This window comes from Gracilinanus agilis, chromosome 3 (assembly GCF_016433145.1).
Source record: "Gracilinanus agilis isolate LMUSP501 chromosome 3, AgileGrace, whole genome shotgun sequence".
Lineage (NCBI taxonomy): Eukaryota > Metazoa > Chordata > Mammalia > Didelphimorphia > Didelphidae > Gracilinanus > Gracilinanus agilis.
Window position 1 is genome coordinate 31,226,113 of NC_058132.1, and position 18,503 is coordinate 31,244,615.

General features: G+C 47.5%; 1 protein-coding gene across 2 annotated transcripts in view; it reads left to right on the forward strand.

Annotated features, from left to right (window-relative positions):
- Nucleotides 1-18,503, forward strand: part of ATAD3A (ATPase family AAA domain containing 3A) — a 70,691-nt gene that overhangs the window by 50,612 nt on the left and 1,576 nt on the right. For both annotated transcript variants that reach the window (XM_044667529.1, XM_044667530.1), the window contains exons 12-15: nt 1,779-1,830; nt 3,937-4,007; nt 7,166-7,333; nt 8,720-8,828. In XM_044667529.1, coding sequence (XP_044523464.1) covers nt 1,779-1,830; nt 3,937-4,007; nt 7,166-7,333; nt 8,720-8,828 — 400 coding nt within the window. The remainder of the gene's footprint in view (nt 1-1,778; nt 1,831-3,936; nt 4,008-7,165; nt 7,334-8,719; nt 8,829-18,503) is intronic.

The window sequence follows — 18,503 nt, forward strand, 5'->3', positions numbered from 1 at the left end:
TCACTTGAGAATTAAGTGGTGGTATTTACACTTTTAGTGATTAAATCTTGAAATAGGCAGGGTAGGATTAATTCCATCTTCACAAAAAACAGTTAATTGATGTACGTGTGTTCTGGTTGGTTCTGATAGGTACCTGGTGTCCTTAGCAGTACTTAATATGCATTTGTTGAGAGCCTTTCAGGTGTGACTTAAGGATATTGAAAACTTAAGAGAGTTAAGCTTCCCTCTCTTTGCCTATTCATCCTATCCCAGTTAGGGAGGCATCAGCCAGATGAGTGTTAGTAGTGTCCTTTTATCCTAGGAAGAGAGGGGTAGGTATCATTTTTAGGTGTGTAGACCTTTTGGAGAAAGAAGTAAGTACTGTTGGGGGGTTTTAGGCAAACAGGGTTAAATGACTTGCCCAGGGTCACATAGCTAGAAAGTATCTGAGGCCAGATTTGAATTCAGATCTTCCTGACTTCAGGCTTTGCGCTCTATCCACTGTGCCCCACATCTGTCTCAGTTCTATTGTATTTAGAAACTCTTTAGGGCCCCTGATCTCATGGCTTTACCATATTTGTGGTTTTCCTGGCTGTGCATACTCCTGCCACTAGCAGAGATCCTAGGCCCTCTGGTCTTAACAGACAGCCTTCCCAGGTTGCCAGAGTAGCTGAAAAATGAACAATCTTAGAGCCAGCCTTCACCAGGCTAGTCCTCAGGTGATACAGGTATACAGTCAGTGACCAGTCAGTGACCAGGTCCAACAGCTCTTACTTTGCTGGCCTGGCCTGGCCTAACCTCTAAGCCCATGGGGAAGAAGGGCACAAACACTCCACCCTATAGACCACACTGCCACATTGTTGATCACCAAGAATTCAGTATCTTTCTTTGTTGTTAAGTCTCTCCATTCATTGTTCAGTGTCTGATTCTCACATCTTTTAGATCTGAGGACTTAGCTGGAAAACTTAAGATTGCTGATATTCTTCTTTTTTTTTCTCTTTTTTAAAAATTTTTATTTAGAATATTTTTCCTTGGTTACATGATTCATGACACCCTCATTTCCGCTCTCTCCTCCCCCCTCCCAAAGCCAATAAGCAATTACACTGGGTTGTACATATTTATCATTGTTCAAAACCTATTTCCATTATATTCCTATTTGCAGTAGAGCGGTCCTTTAACGTCCAAACCCTAATCACGTCCCTATCGCACTGCATGATCGATCATATATTTTTCTAATGCATTTCTGGTGCCTTTCCTCTTTTTTTAATATACTAGAATTTCCTTGTTCTAATCTGACTTGATTATACCAAGGCTGCTCTGCTGTCCATGAGTCTAGATACTGACTTCTTTCTCATTTGGTTCAAGAGACAAAACTGTTAGCCATAAAAAATTTTTCTTTGCTTTGTTAGATTCTTAAAATCATGTGATTAGAGATGTGTGTCAAGTGCTTTTTGGTGCCAATTTCCTTAAGTGCTAGAAGTGAAGTAAATGTTAAAAAGTGTTTACCTTTTTTAAAAGATATTTCCCCATTGCCTAATAAGGGCACCTAAAAAAGCTGTTATGTTCCTTAGGTGTCTGGTGGGGAAGGATCATTTCATGTCACAAAACGATTTAAAATCTTCCAGTCCTCTCACAGGAAAAACTCCTGGTTCCTAGTGATCATGTCTTTTAATCCATAGAATCCCTAGGGAAACGTCATGCCACGATCTCGTGTCCCCAACACATTTGGGTTTCTACCCAGAACTGGGGAGCCGCTTCCCCTCTCACCCCCTTCATCTTTATTTTCTTCTTATTTATAGCCTCTTGTTATTTGTTGATGAAGCCGATGCCTTCCTGAGAAAACGAGCCACGGTGAGTATCTTTTTAACTCATTTTGTCTGATTTCCAGTTCCAGATTCTTTCCTTCCCTCTGCCCTCTCCTCACCCATTAAGAAGACAAGAAATACTAAACCCATTACAAACATGTAGTGTCGTGCAAAACAAATTTCCACTTTAGCCATCTTCTGAGGGTGTGCAGCCAGTAAGTCCCTTTTTGTATAGCACTCGTCACTGTGTAGCACAGTCCATTACTAGACCACTCTCTTTTTTATTTTCATTGATTAGATTGCTTCAGCAGACTAAAGGTAACAGACAGATTAACTCCTGCTCAGGTAGTAGAAATCAAGGAAAGAGAAATTCATTTGACATTTGCTTGAGGCACTATTTGTCGTGACTGGGAGATTCCTTTCCATCTCACTTTAGTAAGTTCCTTTTTAACCTTTTTTTAAATTTGTCATGAATGGATTTTATCATGCACAATGTTTTGGGGCATATAATTACCCTTCCCTGAGGCAATAAATTTTATTTTTGACCCTCCCAAGCTTTATGTTTTATCTAAATCATAGACTTTTAAAAAACCCTATAAAATAATAACTGTTGGCCTTTTACAATATCAAAAATAACTGCAATTAAAAACTATGGAATTATTTGTGATTGTATGTACAACTTTCCTATTAAGTACGAATAAAACAAAGATACCTCCTTTTCCCATTGTTTGACACAGTTATAGAAATGCTAAGAACAGCAATGATGCAAAAGAAAGAAATTAATGGCATAAACATGGTCAAAGAAGAGACAAAAAATTATCATTACCTGCTGATAGCTGCTGATGATATGTTGGCTTTCTTGGAAACCGTACAGAATCAGTTAAAGAAACCAATTGGAAGATAAATGTATCTTCAATAAAGTAACAGAATAGAATGTTAACTTAAAAAAAGATTTCTTTATAGCAGTAACAAAGTCGAGGAGGAAATCATACAAAAGAGAATCATTCACATCTACAACATATATAAAATATCCCAGACAGTTTGTTTAGACACACACAAGCCTTGCATAGATACAATTATCAAATGCTCTTAGAAGCAGTAGAGAATAACTCAGATAACCAAAGGGATTTTCTTGTCTAAGCTGTGCCAGTATAAATGATGATAACATTTATGGAGTGGATTGCTTTATTATTTATACTATCGAAGAAATCACATAAAGCTGGGCAAAATAATGAAATTCATTTGGAAGAACAAAAGGCCTAGAATCTCAAGAGGAAAAATGAAAAGTAGGAATGAAAGGAGTCCAGTGCTTCCAGGCCTCCATTTTTACTTTCAAGCTTTGAATATCAAGATTGTTTGGTGCTTGTTATAAATAGGACAGCTAGGGACAACTAGGTGACTCCAGTGGATAGAGAGCCAAGACCTGGAGAGGATCCTGAGTTCAAATGTGGCCTCAGATACTTCCCAGCTGTGTGATTCTGAGCAAGTCACTTAACCCCCATTGCCTAGTCCTTCCCTCTCTTTTGCTTTGGAACTGATACTTCTAAAAAGAAAGATACAGGGTTTTTTTTTTAATAAATAGAGCAGGTAACACAAGGAAGAATCAGAAACAATTGAACTTAATAACCTCAGAATTCATTAAATTTGAGAGTGCAAAGATCTGCTAAAACCAGTAAGCTATTTGGCAGAAACTTCTCTCATTGCTTCTCCTGGGTCTCCTTCTGGAGCCAAATGGATAATCCCTCATCTGCTGGCTAGTCCTTCCAGTATTTGGGGGGTCACCATGGTCCCCTGAGGCATGTTTTGGGATAAAGCTCCTAACTTGAGGGTCTTGATCACCACCAGATTTTATTGTTCTTCTTGTAGGGTTTTTTGTTTAATTGTGTTTTTGTGTGACTTGGGAAACTGTCATTCTCCCTGTAATATTAGATTTATTCATATACTCAGAACAACCTATTTAGGGTCTATTTCTGATTAGTTATCAACTTGTTTGTTGTTGACAACTGGCCTAAAAAAATGTACCTTCAAGGGAGGAGCTGCAGCCCGATGCTTTAGTTACTTAGAGTACAGTCATTAGTAGTTACATGTGTATCCTTTGTAGCCTTGTCTACATCCTGCGTGACTGACTACTGTCTGAAATGCATCTTTTCAGGAGAAGATAAGTGAAGACCTGCGGGCAACCTTGAACGCATTCCTTCACCGGACAGGCCAACACAGCAACAAGTAAGAATGCACAATGAGGTAGAAACCTCATCTCCCAGTGGCCAGCAGCCACACAGTGCACTCTCACGCACTAGGCTTAGATAGATCCAGGGTTCAGATTCTGTCATCCTGAGTTCTGTGAGATTGTGGATTAAGAAGGGGGTGGGTGGGGAGGGGGGAGTCTCAGCTAGGTGTTCCAGTAGATTGAGAACCAGGCCTAGAGACAGGAGGTCCTGGGTTCCAATCTGGCCTCGGACACTTTCCAGCTGTATGACCCTGGGCGAGCCACTTAACCCCATTGCTTAGCCTTTACCACTCTTCTGCCTAGGTGCTGGCCTGAAAAACGTGTATACACACAATCATTCTTTACATCACACACACACACACACACACACTCACACACTTTGTTCATATGAGACCTCTTCAGGGGCCATGATGTTCCTGAGTTGCGTTTAGATCAGTGGTGGTTCAAGTTGACATGTTAGCTAAGGAAGCCTGGGGCACTAAACAGTGTGTGGCTCCCCACTCTCCCTAAATCAGAAGAACTTAACTTCTCCCATGTTCTTAGCACCAAGGATGAACAACCTGTAGGAAAAGACAGGATTTCTTTTTATAGGGCTCACTCAGCTGTCCTGACAGGTGTGGTTGGTGCCTTCCTGCCTGAGGGGGGTGGTATCTTTCCCTTCTTCCTTCATCTCCATGGTATTTTTCCTTCGGCTTTTGCATATCTCTCTCAATTCTATGTCTCTGGCTGTGTGATCCACTGAATGTATACATGGAAGCCATGAAATTCAAAGAGAGCCATTGTGATGACTCAGAGTTTCCTAGTAGCAACTTCTTCCTTGGGCAGTCGGATTCAGGTGCATCTAAAGAAGCTTCCCTGCCCAGAAGCTAGCGTTCCTCAAGGAAGCCTAGCACAGACCACTCACTCGGATTGGCCCTTCTCAGAAGGAGCCTTTTCCCATGAATTACAAAGGTGGTTTGTTAGAAGTCCCTTTGGTTGAACTAGCACTGCCTCAAGACTATTCCTTCAATCTCAAGAGTATCCTAACCACATCAGATAAAAAGGGGAATTATGTCCTTGATGCCTGAAAATATGGTCATTTTAAGCAGTGAGTTCTGCTCCCTAGTGATAAAGGAAGGGCTGATTACAGATGTAAGATTTAAAATTAATATACAATATCTCCAAGTATTGTATTTAATAAGATTTATTAATAATAACTAAAGTTAAAAAGCTAGAGTAAAAAGGCAGCTAACCCAGCCGCACATGGAGAAAAAGAGAGAGCGAGAGGCAGGGTTACCCACAACTATATACAAACTATGTAAGCTCACAACTTGGGGACAAAGGGCAAAGGATGCTGGGTAATAAAAAAAAAAAGAATTCTAGGAGTTGGGGTCCAAAGGTTCAAGATGTGTAATTAATACACAGACACCTGTAGTTCCTGTGATTGGAGGCCTATGAGGTATTCTTCTGCCCCAGAGGCACACTGAGGACTCTGATTAGAACTAAAGAGTTATAAGAAGGCATGGCCAGAAGAAGGAGTAACCCTTTCTGCTTTTATAAAAGGGAGAATGTCTCCTATTCCTGTGAGTTGAACCACATTTGAAGTTTCTCGTAGAGCTGATTCCTATGTCCAAAGCATCATGGCCTAGTTTGAGATCAAGACACCCACTTGGTACCTATCCAGCAGGGTGGCTCCCGGTGACAGAACTGGTCAGGACCCTTGGAGGTGAGGTCACATTAACTTTTTGGTCCATTGTCTCATGACTAAGGAGGAAAAGCCTTAAGCAGGAAAGACTCAATGAGGCTCTTCCACAGAGTAGACCAGATTTTGATTTAGTCACCCCTGCGGGGCATTTCCAGAACTGTCTGCCCCTCATCTGTCCAGGCTTGTGTCTTGCTGGCATTGAATCCTCTTGTCACCTTAGTGTATATACATTTTTTTTTAAACTCTTACCTTCTGTCTTAGAATCAATACTATGTACTGGTTCCAAGACAAAAGAGCATTAAGGGCTAGGCAAATGACTTGCCCCCAGGGTCATATAGCTAGGAAGTGTCTGATACCAGATTTGAACCTAGGTCCTCCCTTCTCTAGGCCTGACTCAATCCACTGAGCTGTCCAGCTGCCCCCTCTATATACACTTTTGACAAAAACATGGAGTGTTTTGGCTCTCTTCTGGTGTCTGAGATCTCAGGTAAAGGCAAGCCCACAATTTTGAAACCAAAAATCCCTGAAGACAAAAAAGAACTGCTCAGTAAAACCCACAGGGAATAGCTGGGATTACTCAGGGAGATAAACAGAAGCCATATCTTTGTTTGGAGTTTGTCACCTGCCTGTGGTCGTTTTATCTTCCTGGGTGCTCTGCTTTTCCTTTTAGGAAAGTCTTCCTTATTGGAAGTCTTTCCTGGGACTAATAGCAACTAAATGGTAACACGGCCTTTCAAGAGTCCTATGGAGATGGGAATTCTGAAGGCTTGGGCCCTTTGAAGTTCTGGGATTTCATCAAGGTGGGCTAGGGCTTCTGTAGCACCATAATGAAAAGTTCTTTTTTGCTGAGAAATTGGCCTAGGCAGGAATGACTGTTGGGCTGGTGGGGCTAGGAGAAGCTAAACTGCTGTGTGGTTCTTAGAGCAGAGAGCGTGACCCACATGGGACAAGGATTCCATCTTCTTCCTCTGTGGGGCTTAGATTAAACAGATGGTGAAAGCACACTAGTGTATTGCAGTAGCCATCGTGAAAAGACTCATCCAGATGCAAAGGTGGCTCCCGGACATCAGCAGCATCCACTCGTGTGGAAGAGTGGATTGGGAGGAGAGCAGATATGCAGGAGCCCAGGCAAGCTTAGGACACTTGAAAGGGAGTGATCATGGGGAAAGAGGGGAGGTCAGATTCCTCTGCCCTGTGTGAGAGGAGAGGCTGCCATGTTTGCCTCCTCCTTTGTCTGCTCATTTGGAGTCTCTGCAGAATTGTTTCAAGTAGACTCTTTTTCCATCAAACTGCAGTATGTAATGAGCTTGAAAGACTCGGGGGGGGTGGGGGGAGTGGATTCCCCCCAGACTGGAACTCAAGAAAACGATAACTAACCCTTTTAGTACAGCGTTTTGGAGTTCATGACTATTATGATCCCATGCTGAAGACACATGCGTGATGGTGATCTCCTTTGACTCATCCCAACAGGTTTATGCTGGTCTTAGCAAGTAACCAACCTGAGCAGTTTGACTGGGCCATTAATGACCGAATAGATGAAATGGTCAACTTTGACCTGCCTCAGCTTGCGGAACGAGAGCGCCTGGTGAGGATGTACTTTGACAAGTATGTTCTGAAACCAGCCACGGAAGGAAAGCAGTAAGTGTGCAGGGCAGGGACGCCACTTGTCAGGCCCCTCCCTCTCTGCGCCATCTTTCAGGCACCACGTGGCCTCTCCTAAGCTGGATGGAGCTGGTGCTCAGCTTCCCTCCCTGTTTACACCTCCACTGCCTCGCTTCTCCTGGGCCAGTTAGGCAGAAGTGTTGGTGAGCCCCAGTGCCTAGAGACCGTTTTAAAGGGCCTTTAAGAAGTTCATTCAGAGGAACCACTAAGTAATACAGTGGATGGCGCTCTGCACCTGCAGTTGGGAAGGCCTGGATTCAGATCTGGCCTCAGAGACTTCCCTGCTGTGTGACCTGGGCAGGTCACTTCACCTCCATTGCCGAGCCCTTGCTCTTCTGTCTTAAAGCTGATGCTAAGAAAGTAAGGCTTGAGAAAAAGAAGCAGCACTTCACTCGGAGTAAATGGTGTGTGTTTTTTGCCTGGTTCAGTCTAGCAGTTTAGTGCTGTGGGGCTCCCTGTGGGCTCCGGTTTAGTGGGTTTCCCTCAGCCATCTCTGCTGCTTTTCTTTCCTGCACCAGTTTTGTTCTGGGAACATTTTACAGAATGCATCCAGGGTGCTCACAAACGTTGTTTATACACTAGTGATCTCGTTGTTTTGAGGTGAAGTGGCTCTTGATTTCAGTGTCTCTCCCACATGGACAGGGCTCTGAGCTATTTTGAGCAATCAAGAAAGAAGTTGGGAATTGGGTCTCCTGAGCTCGGGAGCTGTGGGAATGATTGTCAGCAGGGAAGGAGGGAGGTGATCCACAGATGACCACACAGCTCTTTGATGACTGACAGCCAGTAACTGGAGCCCCTGGGAGGGTTTGTTCCTTTCTGAAAGAAGCTATTTTTCCTGTGCCCCACAACCCCTTTGTCCTGGAGGGGAAAGGGCCTCTCTCCAGGCTTTTCTGTGTGTCCTGGTTCTCAGGAACGTTGGTTTTCAGCAATTTCATTTCCAGCTCCCAGTTTTGTTTTGTTTTTCCTTGACCTGAATTGGGGATCTGCCTGGCATGCTCATTTTCTTTCACAATCACTGCTATCCTGCCCCAGAGGAGTCAGGCACAGCTGGTTCATTAGGCTAGGAGTTCCTTGGGGCCATTGGCCATGGCAGTGCCTGGCACATAGTAGGTGCTTAATAAATGTTTGACTGACCCCTGAACCACTGGGGCCATCGGTGCAAGTCCAACCTCTCAGTGATAGAAGCTGCCCTTAGCCAGTATAGCCACCAGCAGCAACACATATGTGCCTCACCTCTATGCCCCAAGAAGGTTGTACTGGACAGCCTCTGAGGTCCCTCCCCACCCTAGCTCTGGGTCCTCAGAGGTGGCTGCTCCCAGAGGGACCCCAGTGCTCACCCCCTGACTCTTCCCTTCTTTTCAGGCGCCTGAAGCTGGCCCAGTTTGATTATGGGAAGAAATGCTCAGAGGTAGCCAGGTTGACTGAAGGCATGTCCGGACGGGAGATCTCACAGCTCGCTGTGGCCTGGCAGGTGAGTGAGAAGGGTGCCTGGTGATGCCAACTGAGAGCCAGACAAATGAGGAGGCTTTTGCCTCCAGAACCGTGATCCCCATCTGACTGCTCACCCATGTCATGTAAGGCAACTCTCAGCTCAGCTTTGGGATTTTCCTGATGCAAACCCACAGTGTGCCTCTTCTGCTGAACTCCAGCATCAGTAGCCTTCTAACTGTGAACTAAGAAGCATTTAGATGGCTCAGGAAAGGGATGGTTCTGAACATTCTGGGGGCTCTGGTTCCAACCCTTGGTGCCTCACCCCCTGAGCCCATAGCTGGGGAGCCAACATTCAGACAAGGGAGCAAGATGTTAGTTTGTTACTTGGATTGGACCCATCTTCAGCCCAACCTTCTGACGTGAGGTTGGCTCTCACTTGGCCAGACCAGTAGATCTGTCCTTGTAAGAACTGCCAGGCAGAGAGAGTTGCAGGTATTTGGTGTTTTGTTGAGATGTTCATCCCAAGGCCAGGCCTCTTGCTCACTGATGGAGAGGTCTCCTAGTGGGTTCCCTCCTTTCTTTCAGCTTTGTAAATAACCTGCCACTTAGTTAATCTCAGTTCATCTAGGGGTTCCTTTGTGGGGGAAGGTTGGGATTGACGTCACATAAACCCTGCCAAAGGAGACCCCTCCTGCCATTGAAGTTCTCTGGCCCTCCCAGCCACCACTGTACAGGCAGACCCATGACTGGGGGGGCTCTCTCCACTCTCTCCTCTGCCCTCCACTTTTCTGATGAAATTCCTTCAAACTGTAATGTTCCTGCCTGTGATTTGGGTTTTATCACTGAACATTTTCAAATAGGACTGTACAAATAATTAGGCAGATGTTGAAGATGACAGCCACAGAAACAGCGGCCATTCTAGCCTGATGGTACCAGGCTACGCGACTAAATCTGACTGAATGAGTCTGTTTTGCATCCTTTATGGAAGTCATGCTAGAGTTTCTAAGTCTGTTCCCAGTAACTGCACTGCTTAGGAATACCTGGGTCTGCCACTGCTGACATGGACCTGCCTCAGTCTCCTTGCCTATAACCCCCAAGGAGGTTGTACTGGATGGCCACTGTGGTCTCTTCCTGCTCTGGTCCTGGGGTCCTAAGTGGTCATTCCCACTATGAATGGTCCCCAAGTTCATAGGTTCCACCCATTGCCTATTGTTTCCTTTTAGCCCTTTTATGTGGGGCTTAGGGATTGATTCATTTCATTCTGTGAACCTTTAAAACACAATTTATGATTTGACTTCAAAAGCAAAATTTCCTTGAATCTCTTAGCCTGCAGCTCTCCCAAAATGACACTCTCCATTGTCAAGAGAAACCTTGGAGATGAGATATGAGTGGGAAGACTGACTTCCAGTGTAAAAGGGATTTGTGAGATTGGTGCTATGCAGAGTTACCTAATTAGAGTGCCTTCAGCCTCAAATTTGAAGACATCTTGCTTATTTAATGGTCGAATAGATAGAAATGGCCCTCGGGAATATTCCCAACAGGGCCTTTGGGGCCTTGACCTGCTGTCAGCCTGCTCTTCAATGCACATTTCTGTTGTTGGAGTAAGTCACCCATACAGCGTCCTGGCCCTGCCATTTAGAAAGGCTTGTCTGTCTGTGAGGTGACACTATACCTCTCCCCACCTCCCCTCCTCCCAACCTAAGCCCCCATTTCAGCATCTTCAGGCCTCTCCTTCACTTGGGTTCTGGGTGATATGAGGAGCAGCCACCATTTGGGTCTGTGCTTCCCTTTGTGGAGTTATCTCGTCACAACTAGATTTACAGACCAGGCCATTCCCGTTTCAATTGACTCCAAGGAGTGACTTCTTCACTCCACTCTCGAAGGGACTTAGTCCATTAAACTATCTGGCAGAGGCAGCTGGGTAGCCCACTGGATAGAACACCAGGCCTGGGGATGGGTGTCCTGGGCCCAAGTCTGGCCTCAAAATACTTCGTTAGTCGCAGGACCCTGGGCAGGTCATTTAACCCCCATTGCCTGCCCTTACTGCTCTTCTGCCTTGGAACAAATAGTATTGAGTCCAAGATGGAAGGTGAGGGTTTAAAATCTTGCATAATCTCATGTGACAACGAGTGCCACAGGGCTCTGTGTGTGTCCGTGTGTGTTGGATGTCTGCCTTACCTGCTGGCCTGGCATTTCTGTTGGTTGGCATCATTAGGGAGGACAGCATTTTTCATGTAAATCAGTCTGATGGCATGTTGGTTTGATGGGAGCTGCAGTACCCCACGCTTTGGTCCGTTTTGTCCTCTTGGTAGGATTCAAACTGAACCCTGGTTCTCTCGTGATGGAATCCGTTTTTATAAACGCCTTTTCAGAGAATTGATTCCAAAATACCCAGAACAAGCTCAAATAGAGCCTTCCCCCTGGGCCAGCTGCAATGTGTTCACATGGTGTCCAAGCCAGCCCTGCAGGCGTGAATGGTGACGAGTAAAGTGCTGGGCTGTGGCTGCTGTGTGATTCATCTCCCTCAGCTGCCCAGATCATCCTATGGTGGCCCCCCCAGAAGCTTAGCTAAGAAAATCAAAGCTGGGAGGGACTTGAAAGTGGGCTCCAAACCCTTCCCTTGACAGATTTCCAGGACTAGACAACATTTTCCAAACACCCCAGGCCCCCACTGGGAGAGGCTTCAATGAGAAGGTGGTATTTGAGTTGGTGTTAAAGAATGTGAAAAATTCAGCAGGCGAAGGGGCGTCTGTGGGCATGGAGTTAGTCATGGAAGCAGAGGGCACAGAAGAGAAGACCATCACCCCCACCAGGGGAAGCCCTTTGGCAAGAGGAGGCTGGCCCTCCTGGTTGGGGAAGTCAGAAGATAAGGTCTGGCCTGTCCATCTGGTAGGGCCTGGGCAGAAAGAGGAGTTTGAACTTGATTCATAAGACCAGCTCTCTGAGGAAGGATGTTCTGAGGATGGTCTGGAGGTAAGAGGGCAGAAGTGGAGTGCCTGATTGACGCAGCAGCCTGGGCTGGACCTTTGGGCAGACTTGTGCTTGATCCCACTAATGTGGCTTTTCTTATTCCAGTTATCAAGTTGTGATTGGATGAAATAAGTTCAGAAAATCTGGCATTTTAAAGTTTTCTCTTTCTAAGTGGGTTCAAGTCAGTGAGGCCAGATTGTCAAGCCTTTTCCTTCCCTCCCCTCCCACCCCCATTGTGAGCAAATGTCCTCGTGGCCTGGAGCAGCCCTGGGTCATCTTCCAAGATTACTGTGCTACATGCCAATGCAGTAGAAAAAGTCTGTTCTATAGCCAATTAATGTTTCCTATTTTGGTAACTGGTTTTTTAGATGTACTTCTTTGCTCTGGAACAGTCAAAAGCAGATGTGAGCCTAGACAGTCATTTTTGGTTGTCTACACGTCACTTTAATAGCGTGTTTGCATTCTGTCATTTTTAAATTGTGTTCTCTTGAGGTCTGATTTGCTTTCTATCTCCTCACACCCTTCCTCATGACCATTTTCCTGTCCATTTATACCTTCACCAGAAGAGAGAGCCTCAAAAGGAAATGGAGGTCACTGGGGGGCAGCTTCCCTGATGCCATTTCAAGGGGAGGCCAGGGTCGTCTGGATAAAAAGAGAGATCTCTCTCAATTAACCGTGAATGGCATGTACCCACTTCTGCCTCAGATTTGATGGGCCATGACAGCAGAGAGCTTTGCCAGTCTGACCAAGAAGGCCAATCCATTCCTGGTACCCTGGGAAGGGAGCCCAGGATGAGTTGAATCAACTACACTGGCAATAAGAGGATCAAGCAGCCCCAAGAGGGAGGCAGTGATTGATCCCCTGGGGTGGCCGTGGCCTCAAGGAGATTCTCTCCTACTCCTTGCTCCTCTTTGCCCATCTTGGCTGTGACCTCAGGGCAGCCAAGCCCTCCCCACAGGTCCAAGTACTTGCCTCTCTTATTGTACCCAAGAATGCCTGCAGCACCCAGTGGAAAGGGGACAGATATTTGTCATTGAATGTGACCTAATGTGGTCACATTCTTCTTCTTCTCAGTCTTCTGTCAGAGTGAGGGGGATATCTTGGAGGAATCAAGACATTTCTCTTGTGGGCCCTTGAACAAACCAGTTATCTGCCCTGTGCCTCCATTTCCCCTTATCTAAAACAACAACATTAATAGTTAGCATTTATATAGTATGTTAAGGGCGGTGGCCTTCTTGATGCATCTTGGGGGCAGGGGGGGATTAGAAGTATGCCATCTTGCTGGAATTGTATGCTGGGAACTAAGATGGCAGAGTAAAGGATGTTCAGGTTCCTCAGTGTACACACACACACACACACACGTGCTCAAAAATAAATCGCCTCAAATCAAAGGAAGCCTGGAGGAACCCATCTCCCTTGGGAGTGACACAGGCAACACAGCATCTGGGAGAACTGGCAGAAGTCGGAGCAGCTCAACATGCCGTGGCTCCATAGGAGGCAACAAAGCTACAGAAGGGAATGAGCCCAGCCTGAGCCACTCCACACAGGCATAGAAGGCAGAAACCTGCAGACTCCTGGGGCTACAGGTGAGCAGAGAGGAGGACTGGCTGGACTACAGGAAACTCTGAGCTCCCAAAGCAGAGCGCCTAAGGTGGGGGAACCCAGAGCAGGGGACCAGCCCAGCCCATGAAACCATGAGCTGGACAAAACATCTACAGACCTCCCTAGGCAAGCCAGCAGGGCCATCTCCTGAGACACACTGAGTAACGAGGGCCAAGAACCAGAGAGGAGAGCTCTGCAAGGCTGGAGCAAGGCACCCTCTACCCCAGGAACAGAAGAATCTCAATAAACAGATAAGAGAAGGGGGAAAAACAACTAGAACATGGAGCAAAAGACCCCAAAAAGCCCTGACTGTAGCAAGTTGCTTTAGTGACAGGGAACGCCAAAATACAAACTCAGAAGAAGAAAATAGTGCCCCAAAGGAAACACATGAAGCCTCAAAGAGGGGGGAAGGGTGTCAGGTCCCAGAAGAACCTCTGGAAGAACTTGAAAAGAAGTGCCTCAGAGTTTTAAGGTTTGCAAAGCACTTTATTTTTTAAATTTTATATACCTACATTATTTGGGGTTTTTTTTAACCCTTATCTTCCATCTTAGTATCATTTCTAAGGCAGAAGAACAGCAAGGGCTGGGTAATGTGACTTGTCTGGGGTCACACAGCTAAGTGAGACAGGATTTGAAAGCAAGTCTTCCAAGCCCCCAAGTCTAGCCCACTGCCCATGTTGCGACCTCCCTGCCCAAATGGGCTAGAGCTGGCTCTCTCTTAGGCCACAGACATGTAGGAGAAGCCTGGCCAACTCTTCAGACCCAAAGCTGACCCAACCAGGGGCACAACTCAGACACTGTATCACCAGACTGATGCTTTTTCGTGGAGATCAATGGAGTCAGCCGATGACCAGATGTGCCTGTGGTCCCTTTTCTGACCAAAGGAGCTTAGTCAGTGTGAGATGTGCCTTCTTGAGAAACACTTCTGAATTTCCACACCTGTGTATGAGGCTATGGAGCAGAGGCCGGACTGAGGACCAAACTGAGGGCCCTGTGACCTTTGGGGAAGCCCTTTCATGCCTCTAGGCCTCCCTCAAGAATGGGGCTGCACTAAATGGGCCTCTGCCTTCCCTTCCTTCTCTCATACTGTCCTGAAGAGGTAAGAGGTGACAGGACCACAACTGTGAGCTGCCTGCCAAGTGCCCTCTTGCAGCCTCCCCTTCCCTGGGAGCCAAGCTTCAGCAGGCAGCAAGCGGTCCTCTGGAAGATTGCCCCTCTGCTGACCACCAGGGCAAAAAGGACTGTAGAACAGGGCTCGGTTTTAAGAAAAACAGCAGGTGTGCATTTGCTGCTTCCTTGCTTTTTTGCCCTGTCTCTTAGTCTGGCACGGCTATATTTGACCTCAGAGCAGGACAGGATGGAGAGCTGCGAGTTCTGGGGGCTTCCTCCCCACCGCCCTCATGCTGTCCTGTGGCCAGGTCCACGGCCACCTTCTCAGCTCCCATCCTGAGGGCTGTGCAGGGGGAGCTTGGCTGAAAGATAAGTTCTCTGAGTTCCACCCACTTCTGCCCCTCCATTGAGCCCCCCTCCATCCATGGGGCCTTTGTGAATCTGAGAAGTGAGATGCGGCTGGGTTTGAAGGGTTCTCTCTTTGCTTTCCAATTAAGCTTATTAAAACAGTATTGAAATGCTGGAAGAGAGGCCCTTTTCTTTTGCAAATTGTAGAAAATTGCTTTGTGGAGCAATAAGGATGGGATTGTTTCTCCTGGGTAAAATGCCATTTTCAGAACATGGTAATTGACTTTCAGCAGGTCAGCCCGGCCTCCTTGAATCTACTTCATCCCCTTCCTGTCTCCTCCAGGCCCTCGAGAGCCTTCCCAGGTTGTCCCACTGTTACTCAAGGCCTCCTGGGGTCTGTGGCCTTGCTGGGTTTCTTGGAGGCTGGGGCCATGCTTGTAAAGGAATCTTAGTGGTTTTCAGGAGTTGGTGCCATTAGAAATAATCACTCAATGCTGGATAACTGCTTTTCCTAATCCTTCCTCGCTTCCGCCTCTCACTGAGCTTCCTCAGCTGTCCCCAATATCTCAGTTAGCTGAATACCCTGAAGGGCTTTGGGTGGGAAGGGGGAGGAGTGGAAATGTTGTTGCTAGGTGACGGGTTCTAGTTCTCTTTTCGCAGCATCTGGGGAAGCTGTTTGAGGTGAACAGAGTGGAAAACCAAATCTAACCGAGCTAGTTCAGGATGGGCTGTGCATCCTCTGGTGCCAGTCTCGGAGAGCCACGGGCAACTTTCTGTCAGGTGTGGATCATCCCTCTGCCTCCTCCTTCCTGCTGTGGTTTTCTGGCCCTTCTCCGGGGACCCATCACCAGCCCGGTGATGAGTGCTTAATCGTCTCCATTCAGCCCCAACCACAGGAGCCCGCCGTGGTTTCTCTCTTCAGAACCCATAAAACAGCGATAATGCAGTCGATTGATTTCACTCTTAGAGATTTAAAGCCTGACTTGACCACACTTGCTTGAAGCCATTTTCAGATTTCCTCGTTATTCCCTGCAGCTCCCATGTGTGGGCAGCCTTTCCATCCTGTTCCCATTGTGGAGGAGACTCAGGAGATGCAGGACCGGGCCTCGGCCTTGGGCTTTGCATTTGGTCAGGAGTCAGAGGCAGGCTCCGGGGGATGTTCTCGTATCCCCTTATTATATGTGCAGTAGATTGACCCACTGGCCCCTCCCGGGGCTTGTTGCTGAAGTACAGGACTCTGGGAAATGTATTTGAATAAAGGCAACCTTCTCCACACATACCACAGAGATCTTGTGATTTTTAGGATAGGAAATACAGACTGGGATTCCATTGGGTCAGAACTTTCCCTCATAGACTTAGTGAATGAGCCATGGTAGCTGGGCCTTCCAGCCTGGTGGGCTGTTTAGATCTGGACCAGCACGGAACCTGAAGCAGTTGTGAACAAGAACCCTAAAGAGTTGCGAACTAGCTACCATAGAAAAGTATTTTGAAATTTCTCCATTAACAAATAGCTAACTTTTTATCACTCCATCTATCCAGATTAATTAAGCGCCTACTGCGTGTCCGATGGGCACAGAGCTCTCCGTTCTCTTCATATGAGCTTCATAACAGTATCTGAACTAGACCGTAAAGCTCAACTGAAAGACAGTCCTGATACTTGGACTGGGGCGGGCTCCTTGGGCCTTGGACTGGTTGTCTCAAGATTGAGGGATCTAAATAAGTGATTTGTTTATTTGAGTGAAAATAAAAGCTTTTAGGATAGCCCAGGGAAGTGGTACAATGAGGCTGGCATTTTAGAAGTGTCCATTTTAGAAGATGTTTTTAAGAAGTATTTTTGAGTTCAGAAAACAAGTGGGAAATTGTTTTTTAAAAATTAACTATTAAGGTTTTGGATTTGGGTGTGGGGTCTACATTGAGATTCGGTCTACCTGTTCTCCACGTGGGCCATGATCTCCAAAGACAATCCATAATCCGGTCCTCTTGGTTCTTGGGACTATTTCTTACTCATCAGGTCAGGTTTAAGACTTGAGTTGGTGACCTCCAACAGATCTGGGGCTCAAGTTCCTCAGAAGAGGGACCGGCCTGAACGACTGCCTGGGCTCCTCCCGACTCCACTGTCTGGAATGTTTCTCAAGGGAGGGACCTTGGATGGCTCATCGTAGCAGTTGCTTCTGGAACAACACCTCACGGCGAGTGTCCTTTGTCCAACAGCCGGAGGGGAGGAGGGTCAGTGGCACCTCTTCATGTGGTCTCTGCCTAAATAGACATCCTCCAGCTACAGCCCCTCCCCATTACCCACAGGAGCATGGCACGGAGAAGGCCAGTGTTGTACAGCACAAACTGGGTCCTTGGGAGAGCTGAGTTATTGGGTTACAGCTGAGTCCCCCTGAGAGCACAGAGCGCAGGTGTGCGAGTCTTCTGGGGGGGTGTTTACAGCCAAAGCCGGGCCTAGAGCTTCTGGAAGCAGCTCTTTACATATGTCTCTGCTTCCCAAAAAAGCAGGGCCCGGCTGCGGGGACAGCAGGAATGGCAGAGAAGGTGGGAGTGGAGAGAATTATTTATGTGCTGGCAGATATATTTAGAATAATGTTCTGCTGTCTCCATCACAGACTTAGCTTAGTGCGTTCCCACGGAGAGGGCATGATGTGGCCAGCCCAGACCCCACTGATGCTCCTCACAGGCTTGGGCTCCTCACAGGGTGTCTCTGTGGCCAGCCCGAGTCCTCTCGGGCACGATCCCTTCGCCGCCTTGGAGGTCTTCCTTCCCCCAACTTTGTGGCTTCCACCCCGACCAGCGTCTCTGTAGGCTGCAGGCTCTGGCGTCCTCCGGGACGTCGGGCTTCTGCTGTCAGTGCACGACTCGTCAGGGAGGGAAAGGATCGAAACAGGGCGTCACATCAGTAAGAAACCTTCCCACAGTTCTCTCTTAGTATCCACTGCGATCATCCACTTGGGCCCGACGGGCACTGCCACAGGGAACCTAGAAAGCGTCGCTGAAGACGGCGAAAACTTCAGGGCATGTTGTGGGTGGTGTTTGCCAGTCAAAGGAGAGAAGAGCAGATCGGCAAAGCGGCCTCCTAGTAAAGAAGGCGGTTTCTGGGAGCAGGATTTGGATTTCTGGACCGAGGAAGAACTCTGCTGGCCTGGGAGAGAGGATGCCTAGCGGACTCCTGGCTCCAGGCCTGGGCCTCTGGCCGCCGGCCCCCCTGCTGCCTCTTGTTAGGGTTTGGCAACACAGCAGTCCTGTGTGTGGGCGCTCGGGCTCGGAAGCACCCTGGGAAGCGGCTAGTCTCCCCCTCCATTCACAGGTGAGAAACTGAGGCCCAGAGGGGAAGTGACTTGCTCAAGGTCACCGAGCTCTTAGTAGGGAAACTTCTGTTCCACAAAGCTCTCGCATGGAATATGGAGGCTACCAACAGCCCAGAATGGTTCCGCCTGACCCCCGAGCAGCACAGTTGGGGCGGGCCCAAAGGGGCAGTACTAGGAGCTCCGGGCTCTGCGACTCGAGGCTGCAGAGGCCACGGTGGCCCGTCCATCCGGTGCGGCCAATGGGCACAGCGCGGGGAGGGGTGCCCTCTCCTCCCCTCACCCCACCCTCCAGGGGAGATCAGCGTCTTCCAGGAGAGGGCAAAGTGAAAACGGGACGTCTGTGCAGAAAGACCCTCGGGCAGAGGCTGCGCCGGGGG